At 44.7% G+C, this 19506-nt stretch overlaps 1 protein-coding gene across 1 annotated transcript in view; it reads right to left on the bottom strand.

Moving 5' to 3' along the window:
• APBA1 (amyloid beta precursor protein binding family A member 1) overlaps nucleotides 1-19506 on the bottom strand; it is a gene marked incomplete at its 5' end in the record, with an annotated part of 77932 nt that overhangs the window by 37676 nt on the left and 20750 nt on the right. The window contains one exon of the mRNA XM_082843119.1: nucleotides 263-358. Coding sequence (XP_082699245.1) covers nucleotides 263-358 — 96 coding nt within the window. The remainder of the gene's footprint in view (nucleotides 1-262; nucleotides 359-19506) is intronic.

Below are 19506 nucleotides of genomic sequence, written 5' to 3'. Positions count from 1 at the left end.
TGCCGAGCCCTTGAAATGTGGCTAGTGTGCCTGAGGAGGTGACTTTTTCATTTTATTTATGAATTAAAATAGACACCTGTGGCTAGCGGCTGTCAAATTGGATGGCATGGCTTTATCACCGAATTCCACGCTGGAGAGATCAGAATTTTTCTCCGCAGGGTAATCTGGGTCAGCAGCTCTGTGGCAGGCTGGAGAAAGCATAAACCAGAAACGGAATAAGACAGAACGGGCTGATGGCTTTTGAAACAAAATGGTACCCTACCTCTTTATTTGTGGAGGCTTCCGTGGGGTCACTGGGATGAAGGGGTGTGCTCGAAGACTCTGCACCCAGGGGTGAGGAACTGCCAGGAGACGGGGACTGGAACACAGACAGCAGAGGAAATCACAGTGAGCATCACAGAGTGAGGGACTGGGTGAACCGCCCAGCCCTGGGGGACACAGAGGTGCACATATCTGAAGCACATTTCAGCAGTGAGAAAACTTTCTTGGAAAGGAACTGCCAAATGTACATAGAAGGCTTGGATTTGTGGAGCTTTCGTTAGATTCCTGCCCTGTTTCCAAAGGAGCTCTTACAGTTCAGCCTCACCCGGCCCCCCACCTTAGGCCAAGGGTTCAAGCATCGCGAAAGCTGAATATCAAACTTAAAGCCCTAGATGAGTAAAGCTAATAGTGATACTCAAATGTTTCCGTTTTTAAAACATTTTTCTTACTGAGGGAAACAAAAGACTTTGGGTGCTAAATGTCTTATAAAATCACCTGCCCAAGATTACCTGAAAGGAAAGGGAAAAATTAAAACATGAATTTTTAAAGAGGCAGCTGGGACTGATTCTGATGACTGGAAACCACACCCCCTGTGAAATATTCTGTCTGATATAATCCAGAGGCCACTGAAAACACAGAGATATTTCGGCATCCAAAAAACATTACCTTGATACTCTTAGAAGAGTTAAAAAATTCTTTGTGAAATGGTATGTTTAAAAATAAGGCACAGAAAAGGTTTGGAAAGCATAGTCCCCAACCTGGTGATGGGCTCAGGCTCCCTGTGCAGGTCCTGCTTGAATGGATTTGAAGCTCCAGGCCAGCGCCCTTTAAGCCCTGCTGACTGAATGACCAAAGAAAGAAAACAAGCACAGGGATGGGAATAGTGCAGGCGCTGAAAACCCTCCCCAGCTGATTCCCAAACAATTCTGCACGCTCCTGAAATCTGGGGGGATGAAGAGAACCTTCAGGTGAGCCACAGGGATGCTTACGAATTCTGTAGCCATGGTCCTCTGAGAGGAAGAACATGCAGCTTCACAGTCTGTTGGTGATGTTTGATAGAAGGCATAAAACCGAACCCAGTCAAGGACCTATTCTCTGAGGAAGCGTGGGGCTGTGAGTGAGGAGAGGTATGTTCTGGGTAAAGAAAGCAAAATCACACGAGCAATAGCTAGAACCTGCTTCTGACCTCTGGAGACTGAACCTCACGGGGAAGCGGAGGCACAGAGACATCAGTAATACACCTCTGCGTGGGAAGGGAGAATGTCCCACAGAGCAATGGTGCTCAGGAAGGGAGGGGGCACGTTCACATACAAGGGGGGCCCCAGCAAGCATTGTGTGAAATCATAAAAACAATAAATCCTTTCCAAAGAGTCTTAATGACAGGAAACACCAAATGAACTGAAGCATGATATGGTGAAATGCAGTATTATGCACACAGATGTGGTACCACCCCAGTCTATTGCTGTGAAGCCTGGATTTGTTTCCCATGAGCCGATATACCTGATCCTGAGCAGGGAGGTGAGGACCAATGAGTCTCTTTAACACTCACATGCAGAAATCAGCTGCTCCGCAGTTAAGTCAAGAGGATGAGCATTAGGGTAACATCAGACACGAAGTACCCAAGCCCCACGGTCCCTGGACACAAGAAAGGTGCCCCGTGTGCCTTTAAAAAGAACACACAGAATTTTTCATTCGGCACCCAAGAGAGTTGGTGGGGACTTGCTGAGTTAGCTCTGTGTCTGGCCTACTCAAAATTAATGTAGTCAAGTTTTCATGATAATTTAATGCCTTTAAATTTTCCCAGTTTTTCAAACTTGAAGAGCTTCCTTGGACATTTATGTCTATTTTTCCCCAAGTAATTTTCTCTGTCACAAAAATTTTAAAGGTCTAGTCCCTGGGGAAGCTAGAGCAGCTGCTTTTTCTTTAATTGCTTGGTTTGAGAGCCATGTATATCACCTTCGTTGAAAAAAATAAATGCTCCCAAAGTATCCCACAGTGCCTATTTCTCTAATTATTTTCTGTGGCAAATCTTCTGAAAATGGAGTCTTTGAGATGTTGTGAGCACCAGGTCATCGCCAGATGATGTGAGAAGACAGATTATCTGGAGAGCAGGCTGGGATGCAGAAGAGGCAGGTCAGACCCCACAGTAAGGCTCGATGACCAGTCCCAGGCGTCCACCATGGGACACTGGAGAAGAGGCACAAATGTGACTTTGGTGGGCACTGCTCTCACCGAGGTTCTCAGGGGACCCACACCAGCCTTTATCAGGCGGCGCTTCCCCTCAGACACTCATGCCCCAGCCTTCTGCATGCAAATAAGGCCCCTTGTGCTTCCTTCTGTTTGCATGTGCCGTTACTGACCTCCACCCAGAGAGTTCTCCCTCATTCTCTCCTTCGAAAGCACTCATCTTGCTGAAGCTTTCTCAGACTCTATTCAAGGTACCATTCTCCCCTGATGGCATGTTTCGGGTTTTGTAATTATCTGTTTATGTGTCTGCCTCCCCTCTCCCAAGAACTCTCCGGAGGGCTCTTGTCTTATTCATCTTTATAATCCAAGTTCCTAGCCTTGTGTCTTATAAACAGTAGGCACCCAGTAAACATTTACTGAATAACTGATGTCAGTGAGGTGTCCAGCCTTACCATGTTTTCCAACTCGTACAGAAAGCAGTCAGCCACTACTCTCTTGCATTTTTTTAGTGATCAGTGGTAAGCCTCTTTCTGATATAAGACCTCTACGCTGTTATGTGTAGAATGTTACATCTGCATTTTGAACTAGAGAAGTGGCCTTTGCCTGTGAAGACTCAGACCTTAGCTCCAGCTAAGCTCCTTTAAAGCAAAAACTGTCCCCAAACAAGAGAGTACCCTACCTGGTGGAAGCCCACTACCCACCACACCATTGCTGACAAAGTCAAGGTGGACAAACATCTTCAGAGCAGACACAGGCTCCATGGAGTCCAAACAAGGGTGTTAACATCAATTCAACTTCTGCCTTGTTATATGCTCAAGAGTGGAGAGAAAACCGGAAATTGGATAATACTTTTTATATTTCAAAGATGTACTGGAGGCAAAATTTAACCAACAAAATGATGCAAAAAATAAAAACTATCATTACACATTTCTGTCTGGAGTCTCAAGCCTTCTGGGTTACTGAACAGATATTCAGTTTTAGGCAAATGAGACCAAGGGTGGGAAGCAAATGTGGGCTTGGAAATTCACAAAGGTAAGTGCCACACAGGGTGTCTCTAGGGAGGTAGTGTTCAAAGATGACTCAACAATTCCCTGTGTTGGTAATTACAGGAGGTCTCCTTAAGCTCAACAATATGTCTTCTGCAAATTATGTTCCAGCAGATTTCCCACAGCTCTGGGGTTCCACAAAGCAGAGCTGTCAGTCTTAAGACTTAGGCTCTTCAATGCCAGGACAAGAGATGGACAGTCCCGATCTTACGCCTAAGGATGCAATAGCATCCCAAGGGAAAGCCAATCATTCATTTTCATTCCAACTGGACATCTCCTTGGGGCAAACTAACGGCTGGCGGTAGAGGTGAGAGACAAACAGTTCCTGGAATTTTCAGGCTATGCACGAAGGGGAAAAAAACAGTGCACAAATAATTACTATTAATTTATTCCTGCAACAGACATTTCAGTGCCTCCTTGTGTTCCTAGCACTGGGCCAGGGAAACAAAGAGGAAAACGATGTTGTGGTTCTGTCCCCCACTCCTTTCCAGGTAGTGGGAGGAGACACGTAAAGTCAGCGTCGTGCCAGGTGGCTAGGATATGAATCCATACATAAAGACACAGGGTTGGGAGGGTGTCTCTCTGCAGAAGGGGAGGGGTGTCTATCAGCAATGCTATATTGGGAAGGAATTGCTTCAGTTGAATCCTGAAAACGGGATGGTATTCATGCAGCAGGATGGGATGGGATAGGGAAGAGGTGGAAGGTACTAGAAACAGAGGCAGGGAGGGAAGCACAGCTCTGCAGGGAAGGGAGAGAGGAGCTGAAGGGCAGGGACGAGTCACCGGAGCCCCACTTGGTGACAAACTGCCTACTCTCTGCCCAGAGGTATTTTCTTTGTGAGCCACTGGCCTACTGTCCTCATGGAAGAAGCACAATGTAGGCACTTTAATAACTATTTCCTGAATTAAGGTGGAAAATCTAGAGGGTTGAGGGGTTTGCTCTTCCCTTTCCCTTAATCCTCTTTCATCCTTGGACATCAGCATGAAGAGAAGATTACCACCCAGAAAAGTTGACAGGATGGTAATAGGAACACCCCAAAACCATGGGTAAAGGGCCCCTGGCTCTTTCCAAACGGGCAGCGTTCTTTTCAGAAAGGCCTAAGGACTGAGGCAGGACTGAGAGTAAAGCTGTGATCTGGAGACGTGTACAGGGATCTTGAAAGACTTTTGGAGGAATTCCAGTCAAAAGACACAAAAAAGTGAGTCTGACCTGGGCCATTCACTCATTTATTTAACATGAAGTACAGACAGTGTCTGGGGAGCCCAAATCCCTGACTGTGCCCAAGGAGCTCCTGATCTAGCAGGGCAGACAGACCCACAAACAAACGCAGTGTGTCCTCCGCAGCAATGTCTCTGAGTCCCTGAGAAAAATAAAAGTCACCATAACATAAAAACAGCCACTATGGAGCCGACTACTCGCAAGGTTGGTGTCCACCTTAACAGCCTCCCTCCAAAACACTAGCATCTACCTGGTCCATGTCTTTGTCAGCTGGTCTCTGTTGACTGTTGGGACCATCTGGCATTTCTAGGCAAAATCAAAACAAAACAGCAACTGCACTGCAGAGTAGAAGTGCAAATACTGCAAAAATAAATAAAGAAAAAGCAGAATCTCAGAAAGTTGAAGGTGGCAAAGTTGGAGAACTGCTCAGACCCACTATGGACCATTGAAAAGTTGGTGGAGTTACACCAGTTAACAATTAAGAGAAAAATGGAAGGATGACAATGTTAGAGGTGCTTTAAAAGAGCATGATCTGAACATCTGATAATAAAGAGAGGCCCTTGGCAAAACAGTCTTTAAATATTTCTGCTGAAATGGTCCTCTTTATGATTGAAAGGACTGTTTCTGATCATGCTGTGCAAGTCATGTGTGAACTGAAGGCAGTTCTTCTATTGTACGATTCAAGGATTTTTTTCGAGAAAAATTACAACTCCCCAAGTAAATACTTCTCTTCTAAGCTCATACAACTCAATGACAAAAAAACAAACAACCCAACTGAAAAATGGGCAGATCTAAATAGACATTTCTCCAAAGAAGACATACAGATGGCCAAGAGGCACATGAAAAGATGCTCATCATCGCTAATTATTAGAGAAATGCAAATCAGAACTACTGTGAGGTACCACCATCATTAAAAACTCTACAAATAACAAATGCTGAAGAGGATGTGGAGAAAAGGGAACCCTCCTACACTGTTTGTGGGAATGTCAATTGGTGCAGTCACCATGGAAAACAGTATGGAGGTTCCTTAAAAAAATAAAAATAGAGTTACCATATGATCCAGCAATCCCACTCCTGGGCATATATCCAGACAAAACTATAATTCAAAAAGATACATGCACCCCTATGTTCATAGCAGCAATATTCACCATAGCCAAGACATGGAAACAACCTGAATGTCCACTGACAGATAAATGGATAAAGAAGATGTGGTACATATATGTGGTATGTACCATACAATTCCATGTATGTGGAATACTACTCAGCCACAAAAAAGAATGAAATAATGCCATTTGCAGTAACATGGATGGACCTAGAGATGATCATGCTAAGTGAAGTAAGTCAGAAAGATAAAGATAAATATCATATGAGATCACATATGCGGAATGTAAAATATGACACAAGTGAACTTATCTACAAAACAGAAACAGACTTACCGACGTAGAAAACAGATTTGTGGTTGCCAAGAGGGAGAGAGAGGGAGGGAGAGATGGACTGGGAGTTTGGGATTAGCAGATGCAAACTATTATATATAGGATGGACAAACAACAAGGTCCGACTGGGATCAGGGACAGGGAACCTATATTCAATATCCTGTAATAAACCATAATGGAAGAGGATATGAAAAAGAATATATATGCATAAAAATCACTTTTCAGTGCAGCAGAAATTAACAGAACATTGTAAATCAACTATACTTCAATACAATAAATGACAAAATACTTCTTCTCTAAGAATTCACATATAGATGAAATTATAACCTACATGTTGTTAGTCAAAAGATAAACTAAGCTTATGTTTGTAATTTTTTAGTACTGTCTTTCAAGGTAAAGTTCTAATCAAATCCCTTTCTCCCCATTCTTACTTGAAACTTTGGTCTTTGTTGTAAGTGAATTAATTTTAAGTAGGCCTTTGAAGGTACACTTACATAGGGATCCTTTGGGACACCCCTCCCTCTCCTCTGGTGGTTAAAATGTGACATGACAGCTGCCATAAGAGTCAAGAGCAGGAGGGAGGAGAGACCATCTGGGTCAAAGAAGGCTTCCAGTGGAGAAGACACAGCCTTTCCTGCCACAGTGTCTGGTACTTGGAAGGCCCTGAACAAAGCCTGTTGGTTGGCAGAAGTAAAAAAAAGCAGTGCTTGAGAGTCTGCCTGCCGATGCAGGGGACACGGGTTCGTGCCCCGGTCCGGGAAGATCCCACATGCCGCGGAGCAGCTGGGCCCGTGAGCCATGGCCGCTGAGCCTGCACGTCCATAGCCTGTGCTCCACAACGGGAAAGGCCACAACAGTGAGAGGCCCGCGTACCGCCAAAAAAAAAAAAAAAAAAAAAAAAAAAATCAATTGCTAAGACACTGTGTCTAGTCTTCAAAGCCATCATGACCTGGCTTTCCAATATTAGGGTCTATTTTCAAAAGTATAGGTGATTACAGGGAACACAAGTTAACATTTCTCCTTTGAAAAAGATGGGCGTTTTATTTTGTATTGTGGCAGAACAAGTAAAATTGCAGCTGAGGTTTCAGGATACCGAAGGGGTTAACTGTAACTGCTCAAGCCCTAGCATCTGGCGAGCTGAGTGTGAATTCTGGCTTTACCACTCACAGCTGAGGCCCTGAGCAGGTTCCCAACCTCTCTGATTCTCCTGACAATTGAGGAAAACAGTAATTACCTGCCTCTCGGGATTGAGGTGAGGATTAATTGGTGACAAAGCACACAGAGGGTCAGCTCAGTGCCTGGGCACACACAATGCACTCGATCAATATTTAATAAGTCTTTTAAGATCCCAACAGTAACAAAAGTGATTTCACCCCTATGGGAGAGTGTTCACAAGGACAAGACATACCCACTGGGATGTTTTCTTCATCTCGTTTCCTTCCTTATTAACATTTTATTCATGAATAAAATTAAAAAGCACACAGAAGGCTCTATAAAAATCATACCACAAAGATTTTAAGTTAATTTATAAGCCCCAAGACTCTTACTTGTATACTGGCAAGAATAGCTCATTACTGGCTATGGTTGGGGGGTATACACGATGGCTGTATGCAATTTCTGACATGCCCACAGTCTCCCATTCAAGGTCGGAATATGAGGAATATGAGGGCTGAGCTTGATGCTATTATGGTGATCGATTTACAAAACAGAATCGTGTGCATATGCATTGCTCTAGTGTTAGTTGAGAACACAGCTTATGTATAACCATGACACACCGAGATACTCCACTGTTTAGGACACCTGGTGAAAGACCCCAGCCAGCTCTAGCCGAGTTTAACGAGTCTCAGTACCCGTGGATCCAAGTACACATTCCCTCCAAAGGAAAATTTCACTGCAACGAAGGCTAGATGTGGAGCAACTCACAGAACCTGAGAATAAGTTTATTTTTAAGGTCACCAAGCAGTCGACATACTACATGTGACCCAAACACTAAGAACTCATGACCCTTCTTCACCAGTGTTACAGACTGTGTCTCCCTCAAACATATATGTTGAAACCCTAGCCCCCAGTGGGATGGTATTAGGAGGTGAGGCCTCTGGGAGTTAATTAGGTCATGAGGGTGGGGCCCTCATGAAAGTGATTAGTGCCTTTATAAGAGAGACAAGAGAACGTGCTTCCTCTTTCCCTGCTCTCCACCCTGTGAGGACACAGCAAGACGACAGCCATCTGCAAACCAGGAAGAGAACCCTCACCAGAAGCTGACCATGCTGGTACCCTGATCTCAGACTTCCCAGACTCCAGAACTGTGGGGAATAAATTTCTGTTGTTTAAGTCACTGGGTCTACGGTATCTTGTTACAGCAGCCCAAACTAAGACATCCAGAGGCTTCTCACTAAGCACCTATTTACTCTCATTTTTAAAGACAGTTTTAACAAGCTCTGAGCAATTCACTCCTCAATTCAAAAACTTTAGTGGTTCCTTTTTGCTTAAAGAATAAATCTTAGACTCTTTACCTTGGCACTCAAGGAATCCAAGGATTGGCCTTAATTTCTTTACCATTTTCTACCCTTCCAGTTCCTATTCTCTGTCGTCAAGCCAAACTGAACTCCTTTCTGTTCCCTGTATATAACCTGTGAGTTTCTGCTCAGAGCCTTTGCTGATGCTCTTGTCTGAACTCCACATGTCCACAACACACCAAAGGCCCATTTCAAATGTTAACTCTTTCATGAAGTCTTTCCAATTCTCTTAGGTGAAAGGAATCCCTCTCCTATGAGAGCTGCTTGTATTTTATCTGTGCCATTCTTACGGTGCATCACTTTCTCCCTTATATTTTATAAAATTCTAATGCTATTGAATAATATTTTAATTACAATATTTTAATAAGCACCATGAAGGCAGGATTTATGATTAATTTACATTTTCTTCTTCAAGTGCTTAATACAGGATTCCCCATGAAATATACAACAGGAGTTCAGTAAGTGTGTTGAATACATGGAAGGATGCATGAACACCAATCCTCTAGTATCAGAGGAAAAAGGACACACAAAAAGGAAACAGGTTTATATCCACAGTAGGTTCTGGACACATGCAGCATTGCACTTATGTGCTCATGTGGAAGTTTGTACCCACATATAGCTAGGGTTCTCGTCCATATTTGTTTTTAATTTTACTGAAGTACAGTTGATTTACAATGCTGTGTTAATTTCTGCTGTACAGCAAAGTGATTCAGTTATACATATATAATTCTTTTTCATATTTTTTCCCATTATCATTTATCACAGGATATTGAATACAGTTCCCCGTGCTATACAGTAAGAGTTTGTTATTTGTCCATCCTATACATAAGTTTGCATCTGCTAATCCCAAACTCCAATTCATCCCTCTCCCCACCCTCCTACCCCTCATCAGCCACAAGTCTGTTCTCTATGTCTGCTCTTTACTCTTTTTTTTTAAGGCTGATTTTATTTTATTTTTAACATCTTTATTGGAGTATAATTGCTTTACAATGTTGTGTTAGTTTCTGCTGTATAACAAAGTGAATCATCTAAACACATACATATATCCCCATATCCCCTCCCTCTTGCATCTCCCTCCCACCCTCCCTATCCCACCCCTCTAGGTGGTCACAAAGCACTGAGCTGATCTCCCTGTGCTATGTGGCTGCTTCCCACTAGCTACCTATTTTACATTTGGTAGTGTATATATATCCATGCCACCCTCTCACTTTGTCCCAGCTTACTCTTCCCCCTCCCCATGTCCTTAAGTCCATTCTCTACGTCTGTGTCTTTATTCCTGTCCTGACCCTAGGTTCTTCATAACCAGTTTTTTTTTTTTTTTAGATTCCATATACATGTGTTAGCATATGGTATTTGTTTTTCTCTTTCTGACTTACTTCACTATATATGACAGACTATAGGTCCATCCACCTCACTACAGATAACTCAATTTCGTTTCTTTTTATGGCTGAGTAATATTCCATTGTATATACGTGCCACATCTTCTTTATCCATTCATGTCTTGATGGACACCTAGGTTGCTTCTGTGTCCTGGCTATTGTAAATAGAGCTGCAATGAACATTGTGGTACATGACTCTTTTTGAATTATGGTTTTCTCAGGGTATATGCCCAGTAGTGGGATTGCTGGGTCATATGGTCGATGTATTTTAAGTTTTCTAAGGAACCTCCATACTGTTCTCCATAGTGGCTGTATCAATTTACATTACCACCAACAGTGTAGGAGGGTTTCCTTTTCTCCACACCCTCTCCAGCATTTGTTGTCTGTGGACTTTCTGATGATGGCCATTCCGACTGGTGTGAGGTGATGCCTCACCTTTACTAATTCTTGATCACGGTCTGTCTCCCTTCTTCGACAGATTCTGCTTACACGTCTGCACCCTCAGATGATTAGAGTAGTCTTGCAGACACAGCAGGAACAAGTGTGCTCAGGGGTGGTATTTCATAGACCGTAATCAAGCATTTGGTCATTCAAGTCCTGTCCAGCCTGAACATTCTGGTTCCATTCCCTTTTCTATATGGACTTTCAAAGGTGGGGGCATTACTCAGGGCAGGCCACAGTACATGCTCTAGTTTTCCTGGGAAACTTCCATTTTGGGGGCTGTATGGAGCTTCTGTGCTTCCTGTGTCCTCACACAGCTTTTTCACTGTGCATATTGGTTTAAACAGCATAATCCTTTTTCTCAAGTAAATGTACATTGCTTTCCTCACTGATCTAAGGTGTTTTAAATTAACCTACTCCATGTTACAATTATTTAAAAAAAACAAATATATGATTAGTTTCTCCTTGCTCCAAGATATGTTTGTGCTTCTGAAAATTGAAACTGCTGAAGAAACCCATAATTATTCACTCTCAATTCAAACTATATTATCAATGCACGTTTGTATTTCCTTAATGTGGTGAAGCAGGAAAGTTAGCATAGGCATTGTAGGGGCATAATTATGTCATTAAAATGATAATAGCCTGGGCCTAATGAAGTGTTTTATATACACATTTATAATGGATTCAATTAATACCAATGGAACATTTTGAGATAACTGTCAGAATATTCTATTTCCATCCTCTTTTCCCACAGGGAAAATGCTCCCATTCCCATCTCCAAGTCTGTTAAACCCATGGCAAGGCTGTAGTGTGAAGTTCCGGCCCACCTCGTAGCTCGGAGAGAACCTTGCACTGCAGCAATCTCCTCAGATAGAGGCTGCTTTCATCTTGGGGGGACCACACAGATCACTCATTTTATCACCATCTAAAGGGCTCCAAGCTTCTGAAACCATGTTCTTAAAGGCAAAAAAGAAAAAAAAATCCACAAAACTGACTAGTTAACTATTAACTAGAGTCATCCCTGCAAGGTGGGATAACTTATCTGATAAAGTTGATCTATAAACCGATGTTATTTTTTCCCAAAAATAGCCTCACTGTATTTATTGGAAAGGTATTACAACTTGTGATGGACTCATTTATGGAGGAAGCCTGCTATTCATGTCTCCATCTAGGTCCATATTCCCTGATGGTTCTCCTACACTGGCTTCCTCAGGCCACATTGAACGGTGAGAGGAAAACCAAAGTGACTATTAGTTTGTATTGAGAGATGCAGCTAAGAGCATACTATTTGCTGTAATAACACATTATCTGCTAAGAACAATAATAGCTACCATTTGCAGATGGATTACTATGTGCCAGGCACTGTACAGGGTTCACTATGCCCATTAGTTCATTTATTAGCAAAACAGTTCCTAATGTGCAAGGCACTAATCTCCATTCAGTTTCATTAGCATCATGGAAGCAAAAGACACGACACAGGGCCAAGAATTAGAGGCTACAGTGCCCAAAGGAACTCATTTTCACAGCAAATAACAATGCCACGCTGTTGGAGAGGAAGCAAAGTGCACATCTTTCTAAGTGATCAAACAGCCTTTTCTCTTTTCAGGTCATCTTGGACTTGGGAGCAACAGGCAAACCTGATTACATTTCTTCCCGTCCTATTCCTATTCCAGCTCTGTCCACTTACTCCTACTATCAAGGGAAATGCAGAGAACGCACAATCTGACAGGACTAGGAGAAGAAAACCAAGAGCAAAGCAGCAAACATAATTTTGAAGCCCGAGGATCCACCTACCTCGTCTTCGTGACACTCAAATTGGTACATCCAAAAATTCTCCATCTTTACTGGTGTTCTTTGGGTAGAAGGGCCAGCTCTTGTGTGTCCACTTGTGAGCTGAGGCTAACTCCTGACCTCAGTGTGTGTCTGATGGATTGTTTCTAGTGGTGTTAGATGTTCCCTAGTCAATAATGCAACTTGTAACAGGAGACGTGACCACATCCCAGGGTGTCTGACCTAGCTGCATTAACTAACCCCTGGGTGCCCCATGTCCCCGGCAGCCGTGCGTCACTGGTGTAGCATCATCACCTGATGTTTCTGAGAAGGGGCAGACGTACTCCTTCTGGCAGCAATGCCTACTATTTCTGGGGAAAAATAAACTCGGTTCTGAGGTGCTACCAGAAACTTTCACACACTCTATAAACTCTGCTGCGTTTACAGAACCTGTGAAAAAAGCATTTAGCTCATGTGGATGGAAGGAGTGGGAATTGGGAAAAAGAGGCTCTCTTAAAACCTGCGTCAGAATGCACCTGGGCATGTGGCCAGCTGAGGCCTGGGTCTCTGGGGGCACAGGATGCTGCAAGTGGACCCTCCCTACCTCTTCACACTTGCTGAACATTCTTGTGCTCTAACATCCTTGCACTGCAATCTGAATAAGGGGAAATGGCAAGCCAGATCCACAAATACAAAAAGAAGCTGTCCCCAGGGTCGGCATGGTTTGACCCAAACCAATAGGTAATCCCAAACTGGGTTTGAGAGCTGGACCAGGTCTGTGGTTCTCAGAAAAAGTCAAGACAAATATGAGTGGAACTGAGCTGGAGGGAACTAATGGAAACAGAGGTGGGCAGGGTAGTTCTGAAGCCTGACGACAGGAAACAGAGAGACCTCCCAGAGCCAACGTACCTCTCAACCAGCCATGGCAATGGGGGAGCACGTGGGTGCACGAGACGTGAAAGGCACAGAACATTCAAGACACTCGTTGTAACAGATGGCTTCGGCCTTCCTTCTCACCTAACTCTTCATGAGACGTGCTGACAGGTCTCTCTCCCTGAGTCTACCTGATGAATTGTAATAGAGCCAAAAGGTAGAAAAAAGAGAAGCAAAGGACCTCAACAATCCACAGCTGGAAAACCCACCCATCTAAGTGACAGTTTCCTGTGTGTGGACAACTCTGCAGGCCAGACCAGAGAGAGAGGGTCCTCGGGGCTTCTCTGTCCCTCCTCTCTTGTTCTTGCGTTTCTTACCGCTCTGCACGCAGCCAGATTGTACCTACTATAATCTGGGTCAGTCTGATGCAATTCCTGTGGCTGTCAGCCCCATTCAAGGAAGCTTTTTCAAAATGGTGGGCAGTGCAGGAGGTATTTCTTCTGAATTTACAGCACTGGGCATCTCTCAAGACACTGTCTTCTTCCCATGAATTAGTTAAAAGATAGAAAGCCTCTGGGTGTTGACTCTCAAGTGTCCACATTAAATAGCCCCTACCACTGAACTCTCCCTGGCTCATGTGTGAGGCCATTTTCTCCATTATCACTCTTAAAAATTGCTTTCGTTTGGATTCATGAGCCACTCAGGCCAGACTGAAGCCATCAGAATCTTCACTGCTGCTGTGGAAAGCTTGTCATTTTTTCAGTTATTAACCAGAGAACCACCATCACACATAAGACTGAAAATCACCAGAGAGACTGCAAAGAAAACAGACCTTCTGGAAAGTTACAGAAAGCATCTACACACAGTGTTCTGTTTGTGCAACAGAATCCAGAATTCTTTCCCTGGCTCTCTTCATTCTTTCCTTCCTTTTAATGTTCAATCTGCACCTGAAACCTGCTCAATTATTCACCACGGCCTTCTCCAGACCTCATCCATAATGGATAACACCTGCGACTCAACCCGCACCCCACCCCCACCCCCACCCCGCTCCCGCCACGTACACAGCAAGGCAGCGGTTGAGATGGGAGCATAAAGAACAGGTGCCACACCCCACAGCTGAAGGAGAAGTCAAGGCCCCAGGATGCCAGCCAGCCTCAAGGCCTGTTCTCTCAGCACCGCAAGACCCCCTAACTTGGTGCCTCTCTACCTCCTTTTGCGTCATGGCGTACAGAGAGATGACAGCATTGGGACAGCACGCGGGGTCACCTGGAGAGGGTCTGGAGCCCCGAGTGAAGCTGCCGGAGTTGAAGGCAACATAGCCGGTGGTCCAGGTTGCCCCTGTCTCCAAAATCCAGCTGGATCATTGGCACAGTGGTTGAAAGCTCTGCCTTAGCTTATGAAGGACTCTTTACAGAAAATTCTTTGGGCTCTGGAAGTCCCTTGAGAATAAAGTTAAAATCCTTCTACTTAAGAATCCACGTGGTCGTGCGTGTTCCTTCAGGACAAAATCCTTCCTCTTTCCCATTTCCACAGGCCCTTCTGAGCCCTAACCTTCTCTGACACAGCCGCCCGCCTCACCTTGGTGCTGGCTCACACCCCGATTCCCTTTTCCACCACTTTGGCTTCATTCTCTGTCAGTCATGTCAGGATCTGTAGATCTGCCCATTCCCAGCCAGACAACAAAATTCATACAGCCTAGGAGCTGGGAATGGCGGACCAGGTCGGCTGGGGGTAGGAGGAGGCCAGCAGCTGCTGTGTCCTCAGGCTTTAAGCCCAGCAGCTCTTTGCTGGCACAAGGTAATGACGAGACACCAGACGCGGCAGGTGGACTTCTCGAGTGGCCCCTGTGACCCGCAGCTTCTGGTATTCAGGCCCTTGTGTAATCCCCTTCCTGGGGAGGGAGTGTGGGCTAGTGACTTACTCTAAGCAACAATAAAATACAGCAAAGGATGTCACTCTGTGATGGGAAGTCACAGTCCTCTGTAACCCATCTTGCTATCAGACTCGGCCTTCTTGTCCGGCACACTTTATTAACACAAGCTGCCAGGGAGGAGAGTGCCCAAGCGGCAAAGAACCTAGGAGGCCTGTGGCCAAGAGTCACCTGGGAACTGAGGTCCTCAGTCCAACAGCCCAAGAAGAGCTGAATCCTGCCAACAAGTGCATGAGCTTGGGAACAGGGCTTTCCCCAGGTGAGCCTTAAGGTGACTACAGGCCACTGACACCTTGACTGCAGTCTCTGAGAGGCCCCAAAGCAGAGGACCAGTTAAGCCATGCCAGATTCTCGACCAAAGAAACTGTAAGACAATCAACATGGCTTGTTTTATGCCACTAAGTTTTGGGGCAATTTTTTTTACACAGCAGCAGATTTTACACAGCTGAGACACTAAAGGCGGCTTCAGAGGAAAGCCTCAAGAACAGAGAAGACCTGAGGTCTGGCTGAGGGCTCAATAAAGAACTAGCCTCGAACAGATCATAAAGTCTGCACAGGTAGGCCCTGTGTCTGTTTTAGCCAGAGCCTGCATCTCCGTGGCTGCTGTATCCCTGGTGTCTTGCATGGTGCCTGAGCTACAGAAGGAACTCGGAAGTATTTGTTAAACGAGTGGATGATAAGTTGAGAGACTTTCAATTTGTGATGAGATAAAGTAGTCACAACTCTCTTTGGTTCACTGACAAAACTAAGAAGAGTGTGGCTATGTGGCCAAGCCCTATTTCTTACTCATAGACAGTGTCCTATACGTAGCCTGTACTCTATTAAACCCAAAAGTGTTAGCAAGGGAACAACTGTAACAGCTCAATCCAATCACTTGATGACAATCTGCATGGCAGATGGTTGAGAGCACATTTATTCCTCTGATATCATTCATTTGTCTAAGACGAGCTTTCCTATTGGCTTCTGAGTTCTATTTAGCAAAATATCCTGGGGCCCATTTTTGCTGTCCTGACATCAGATCCTTTGGTTCTAAAGTTATGCTTCTGGGTAAGTTTCTGGGATGTTAACCTAGAGGGTCTGCCAGCCCCCCTTTTCTAAACAGCATGAACCATATAACAGAACAAAGTTGGTTTTAGAGCCAATACTGGGATACTGGGATACTCTTCCACAGCAGGCCAGGAGAACACTCTGAGTTAAGGCTGCTTGGGGTCTAGTCCTTTTCAAGCCACGAAAGGACACAGAATGGAGCTGACTATCCTAGGAAAACTCTCCTCCCTGCCCCCCACCTGCCAAGAATCACATTCCAGCTAGGAACTGCTCTACTCAGGGAAATCAGGCCCCAACAGAATACATATTCATTCTAAAGTCTGTCTGCTTGACTGCAGATCTCATTTCAACTCCATCCTTTGCTATTCAGATCCCGGAAAAACTATGGCTGGCCAGAACTCCCTAAGGAATGTGCATTGGCAAAAGGACCTCTCAGAGAAGGATACCTTAACAAGAATCCTTCATGAAAACAGAAGCCTTCAGCAGCAGAAACATTTTTTTTTTTTTGGTCAAAAACGGTTCTTTTCACTCACCCCTGTAAGCTTGACAACACGACCATAACAGGATAAGATGCTGCCAACAAGCCTTAATGAATTAGCATGTATACGTGACCTTGGTCAAGAGTTTCCCAGCAACAACAACAACAATTCATGTAGGCTGATGTTGGATTCAGGATAGAGGGAAAGGGAGAGAGGATGGGGGGAGGTGACGTCAAGGAAACCAAGGCTCAGATGAAGCCAGGATGCTTCTCCACCCTCATTACATCATCTTTCTCCAAAAAAAATAAAAACTAAAAAAAAGAAGGTGGGCACAGAAGTGCACATGATCAGGGCAGGTGTTAACATCAAGCCCTCACACTTCCCAGGATTTTAGCAATAGCTCCCTCTCAGCAGGAAAGTGGCTGGTTTCTGTCTAAGAAGTGTTAGTGCCCAAATGGTTTCCTCGCTCAAAATACTTTCACCAATTGGTCTCTGGAACTGGGGATGCCAATAAAAGGTAAATGTTATGTTAAGGGGGTGGTGCATACTGCCATTATCACTAGTTAGCAGTTGAGTTTGACTTAATCAGACCAGCCCTGCAAAATAAAAGCTGATGCTAAAGTGTTGCTCAAAGTGGAACTGGAGACCCTAGGTTATTCAGAGTGCCTGACCAGATGGGCAGTACCATGAGGGCACGGGAGGGATGTGAGTGCTGGGGGAAGCAGAAGGGCAACACCAGGCTGGGAAAGTGAGGAAGGGGTGCTAACAGCCAACTCCTCTAGTTCAGTTTGCCATTGACCAACCCTAAATGTTAAGTGGGTATTGACCTACTAAGGCAACTAATACCCCAAACTTGTAATTCTGATTTCACATTTCCATGGAGAACTCAATGTCTGCAAAACCATTTTCACTCAGCCATTCTGGGAAATAAACCTGATAACTTGTTTTACTGATGAGGAAACTGAATCTGAGGAAGAAAGGTGGTGAGCAACTCAACGTAGCTGCAGCAGGTCGACGACAGAGCTAAGATTTACATATAATGAATGCTTACTGAGCACCAGCGTTGTGACTTCCTCTGAGTTACAAGAGGAGGAAAGGACACTATGCCTTCAATAGACCTGACAGTGACTTACAGAGGCAATAGGTGAATGCACGTGAGACAAGTAGAAAGACAGACAGTAAAGAATCAAGTTTTAAACTGTAGTTTGCAGTTTAAGTTGGTGGTTACCAATTCTGACTGGGCCTCAGAGATACTCATGATAAGACCCGACCTCCAGAGATTTTAATCAGGAAGTCTGGAATCTGGAATCTATCCGTTCAAAGACTGGGGCCCTGACTGCACTGAATACGCATGGGATCTGGTCAGAAGTGAGGGCCAGTGTGGTAAGGAGTGGGGTATGGAGGCAAGTCCGCATAAACAGAAGCAGATGTAGAATTTGTAAGTACAAGGCCAATGAGTAAGCCAATGCAGGGCGGGGGTGGGGGGTCCTTACACGCCAAAAGCGCCATCTGGTCTCGGTCCAGTGGGGTCTGCCTAGTCATCCCTGAAATCCCATGAGGAAATTACTGCCTGGAGGAATCTGTCTTTGCCCAAGACAAAGGGTGTAGACATCTTGGATAATTTGTGCTCTAAAGCTGTGAAATGTGTCACGGACCATGATTGGTAGGTCAAGGCTGCTGGGTCACATAACCCAGCTATTTTCAGCTATTCTGTCTGTGGAAACTGAGGCCAAAATGCCCAGCCTGGCTCCAAACCTCCTTCAATCCATTCCCAGACTTCGTCCGTTTCTGGTGTCCCACGGGCAGGATGTGACCAACTAAAGAGGTCAGCCAGGCACACCAAGTGGGCAGCTGAGTGCCCGTTGTCTTCCTGTGCAAAACAGCGGGAGAGAGAAATTGCCAGTGGGACTCTTCAGGAGAGTGAGGTGGCATTAGTCAAAAAAACCCAACATCCTCGCCATGCCTGCTCTCCAGTGAAAACCTGTGTTTCAAAGAAAGTGGATTGACAAGCTACATCTCTGTATTAAGGACATGTTGTCAGATACACCTGTAATGGGAGTATTTCCCATTTTGAAGATGATCACATTTACGGATAAATCGCAATTCATAATTCCATGGGCCCAGGATTTAACTGGGTTACATATGGAATTCAATTAGCTATGATCTATCTGCTCCCCTCCCTGCACCTTCCCTTCCTCCCCTGTACAGCCCCAGTCCACTGACAGAAAATACCGAGAGCGTACAGTTGGGAGAACTAACACAATGGTTTCTGAAGACTCCTGGGAAGTTTCCTGAGCTCCAACTTATTAAGCGAGCACGAGAGATACCCAAACCATGGCCCTGCGTGCTGCGTTGCTACCTGGAAAGTGACAACAAAATGCTCTCTGGCAAAATCATGCAGTTCCTTCCCTGCGGTTCTCCCCACATTTCTTGACACAGCTTCACATACACACTGACTAGTGAGACAATCCATTAAAAAGTTGAGAAAGATTCCTCTTGGGAGTGGGGTCAGGTCAAGAGAAAAAACTGGAGCCTGGGGGTTACAAAAAATCAATCTTTCCCATCACGTAGCTTCGTTCCACGCAGCACAGAGAATTGGAGACCTCGCGTTCTGCTGTGCAGATCATCAGACTGGTTTGTGCCAGTGATTCCAATATGGTGATGCTCTGATGACAGTGGGGAGATACCTGCCTTGCCCTGTAAACAGGGCTGGTCTGGAGCTGAACTGACAGGTGATACTCAAAAGGTGAATTAAAATAATCAGGAATACTTCAAACCCAGGAGGAGAGAGCAAAAGCACACATACTCCTACCTCCTTTGGCTTTTTCATGATTGAAATAAATTACATATTTGCTCTCTGATAGGGACTTCCAGGTCAGGCCTTTTCATTTCCAAGTTGTAACAGTAAGATTATTACATGTTTAA

This window comes from Leucopleurus acutus (assembly GCF_964270905.1).
Source record: "Leucopleurus acutus genome assembly, chromosome: 7".
NCBI lineage: Eukaryota > Metazoa > Chordata > Mammalia > Artiodactyla > Delphinidae > Leucopleurus > Leucopleurus acutus.
Note: the sequence above shows the minus strand (reverse complement) of the source record. Positions and strands in the feature narration are given on the sequence as shown.